Source organism: Orycteropus afer, unplaced genomic scaffold (genome assembly GCF_000298275.1).
Source record: "Orycteropus afer afer isolate SDZICR_OR568_19922 unplaced genomic scaffold, OryAfe1.0 scaffold00466, whole genome shotgun sequence".
Taxonomy (NCBI): domain Eukaryota; kingdom Metazoa; phylum Chordata; class Mammalia; order Tubulidentata; family Orycteropodidae; genus Orycteropus; species Orycteropus afer.
The window spans coordinates 483,343-486,722 of NW_006922053.1; the positions used below are offsets into that span (position 1 = coordinate 483,343).

General features: G+C 61.9%; 1 protein-coding gene across 1 annotated transcript in view; it reads left to right on the forward strand.

Annotated features, from left to right (window-relative positions):
* Window positions 1-2,438: 2,438 nt before the first annotated feature.
* Window positions 2,439-3,380, forward strand: part of HCN2 (hyperpolarization activated cyclic nucleotide gated potassium and sodium channel 2) — a 21,809-nt gene continuing 20,867 nt past the window's right edge. The window contains exon 1 of the mRNA XM_007954583.1: window positions 2,439-2,551. Coding sequence (XP_007952774.1) covers window positions 2,439-2,551 — 113 coding nt within the window. The remainder of the gene's footprint in view (window positions 2,552-3,380) is intronic.

Here is a 3,380-nt window from a genome sequence, read left to right on the forward strand (position 1 = left end):
GGCTGCTAGTGCAGTGCCGTGCCCAGCGGCCACCCTCACGGCGAGCACTGGGGACGCTCGCGCGCTGCCCGGGCTTCCTCAGAAGGGCGGTGGGAGGGCCTCGCCGCCCAGGAAACCGCCTCCACGGCCGCCCGGGATCCATGGGCAGTGGGCAGGCGGGAGGAACAAGGGCTCGTTCGTGGGGTGCTGCCAGGAACACTCCAGTGCCTCTCCTCCCAGCCCTGCACAGATCACCCTCTCCTGGCCCACCCTGGGCCTGGAGCCCCGAGGGAGCAAGGCTGCAGCGACACTGGGCCTCTGGCTGTGGTGCTGAGACAGCAAGCAGCAACCCTCCCTCTATGGGACTAAGGCAGGAGCGGTGGCCCCGAGGCCCACACCCCCAAGTTCCCAGATAAGAGGGAACCCGGCGAGGAGCCGGGAAGTCCAGGAACCCTAAAGGGGCCATCAGTGGGGAAGCCAGAGGGTGGGCAGATGGTACCTAATGTCACCTACAACCCTGGTGGTGCTGCGGGCTGTGCCCCGAGTGATGGTGGATGTGGCTCTGAGACCCTGGACGAGACCTTCAAATTCCTTGATGATAAATATGGGGTTGATGGGTTTTTATTGAGTTCAGGGCCCCTCACTGGTTAGGCCCCTCCCGAGACCTTGGACCCCATTTGACTCTTGATTGGAAGTTATTTTTGCTCACCCTGTGTAAGGTTGGGCCTTCGACTGAGCCAGCAGCGCAGGGACTGGCTGGTGAGGGCCAGGAAGGATTTGAGGGGAGAGGCTAAGGGTTGAGGCCAGGGGAAAGTGGCCTAGGGGCGAGGGCAGCCCACGGAGCGTGGTTGGCCAAGAAGAAGGGGCCTGTGTGCCTAGAGCCGAGAGCACCAGAGGGGCAACACCATGGCCACGGAAAGGGATGGGGGCTGTGGGGGGTTATGCGGAGATGGGAAGTGACTTGAAGTGTTTCCATTTTTTTTAATTTGTCTACACAGTCTTGCACTCTACTGTCTCCCAGACCCCCTCCCCATTCCTCTTTAGCTTGGACCTCCAATCTCATCCCTTGCCACCTTCCCCCTCAGGCACTACCTGCCCCAGGGCCTGTGCACGGCCTTGCGCCCGGGCTCACTCCTCTCGCAGATGTCCACATGACACCAGCCCTCATTCAGGTTTTTGCTTAGACATGGCCCCAGTGCCTCCCCTCTCCCTGTGCCTAGCGTTGGAGAGCACTTAGCTCCTTCTGACGGGAATTGGGTAGTCAAAAACAATATTCACAACTTGGTTACTGGTATTCTCTGTGCCGACTTGGCCCTCATCCGCCAGGCCAGGGTGCACCTGCGGGACTCATTGCCGTATTGCCAGCCCCAATCTGGGTGCCTCAGAATCCAGTTCCTGTGCCTCCTGGTGCCCCCGTGGCCAGAGAGCTGGGCTCCACGGCTTCTCAGCGGCTCATACAGAAGGAGGTCACCAGGCTTTCTGAGGTGCCTTTGGCTGGACTCGAGGTTCCAACCTTTCATTTAGAGATGAGTACGTCCACAGTTTGCACCACCCAGGAGCCCCCTGTCATCAAGTGCATTAGTACAGGACAGTAGAGTTGCCTCATAGGGTTTCCAAGGCTGTAAATTAGTACAAAAAATGCCTGCCTCATTTTTCGCCTACAGAGAGTTTGAACCGCTGACCTTTTGGTTAGCAGTCAAATGCTTGGACTACAGCACCACCAAAGCCCTTTTCCATATCCCCTGTGTCTGAATATTAGGTGATCAGCAAATACGTGTTGAATGAATGTGTGCGTGCAGCAGCCTTTCTGGCCAGGGCAAATGCTCAGAATGGATGGGAAGCAGGGGCTGGAACCACTCCCCGCATGTTGACAGCAGCCTGGCCCATCGTGGAGGTGTGGTTGGACAGGAGTCGCCAGGGCCTGGTGACAGAGCTCCTAAGGCTCAGAGAGGGGCTAGGACCCCTAGTGCCAGCGTCCTCTGTGGTCCCAGTGCAGGGAGTGGGCAGGCGGGGACTCAGGGGCCTATCTCCCACTGCAGGCTTGGCGGCCCCCAGGCTTGGCCGCGGTCAGGCTCTCCTTGGCTCAGCCTCAGCCCTGGGGCTCTGGCGACCTGCCCAGCCTGACATCTTCCCAGGGTGAACATAAAAGACCCCCCTTCAGTGGAACATACATCTGCCCCGGGGCAGGCTGCAGCCTGGCAATGCCAACTCTGCTGCCTGCCCCACTGCTCATGGCTGCCCTGAGCGACACAGCAGCCCACCCACCTTCCCACCTGGCCACCTTGGGGGTGCACAGACCTGGGGGCACATAGGGCTGGAGTCTGGTTCAGACCACCCAGTGTGCAGAGCAGGAGGGCGGTCCCTCAGCCACTATGAGCATCTGCTGTGTGAAGGGACTAGTCCAACCTCTCCTCTTAAGAGGCATTGACATGCATCCTGGTGGGCAGGGGCACCCGATGATGCCGCCAGATACAGGCCAAACACTGCCACCAAGGCTGGCCAGGAGGAGGCCTGGCTTTGGCCTCCTGTGGTTCCCAGGGCCTCGCCTCTCCTCGTCTGCCATCTCCTCTGGGTGAGCTGGGTGAGGATGCAGACCTAGGGTCAGACCCCCCCACACCCCCATCAGCTCACACTAAGCAGCCCCAGCCCCAGAAGCACTGCCTCATGTATTTTCCCAGAGCTGGGGAGGAGGGGCCCAAGAGGCAGAGAAACGGGCAGCCTGCTGGGCTTCGCCACAGGACAGCAGGTGGGGAGGGTGGTGGGGCTGCGGCTCTCAGGACCTGCGGGGCACCGCCCTGCTCTAAAGCCCACCAACCAGCCTGCCAGGACCTGAGCCCGCCAGCCTGCGTGCTGCCATGGCCAGGCTCTGGGCCTCGGTTTCCCCTTATGCAGACTAAGGGGGGGCGGCGTCTGTGGGACTCTACGAATCCTCCCCTCATCCTGCCCGAAATACCATTCCCAACGCCCTTTGTCCAGGGCCCGCGCGTGACAAGCAAGGGCTCCGTGGCCTTTTAAAAACCCTTTTATTATGGAAATTTTCAGACCTATCGGAAAGGGGGACAGGCGCGCAGTGACCCGCCCCTCGACTCCAAGCCCGATAGCCAGCGGTCCCAGCCTCCCGTGCCCTCCGGATCGAGACGACAACCGAGGCTCGGGAGGCACGGGGAGAAGGCCCCTGCCAAGGTCGCGCGCACCGAGGCCCCGGCCCGGAGGATCGGCTCAGTGACCTTGGGCGCGTCCTTGCCCTCCCCGGGCCTCAGTTTCCCCTCTGGACCAGGCCTACGAGCGGCTGCAAGGCCTCGGGCCGCGTGACCTTGGGGCGACCCCACCGGCAGCCTCAGTTTCCCCGACGCAGGGCCTGGGCGGGGCGCGCGGGGAGGGGGCGCGGACGGAGGCGGGGC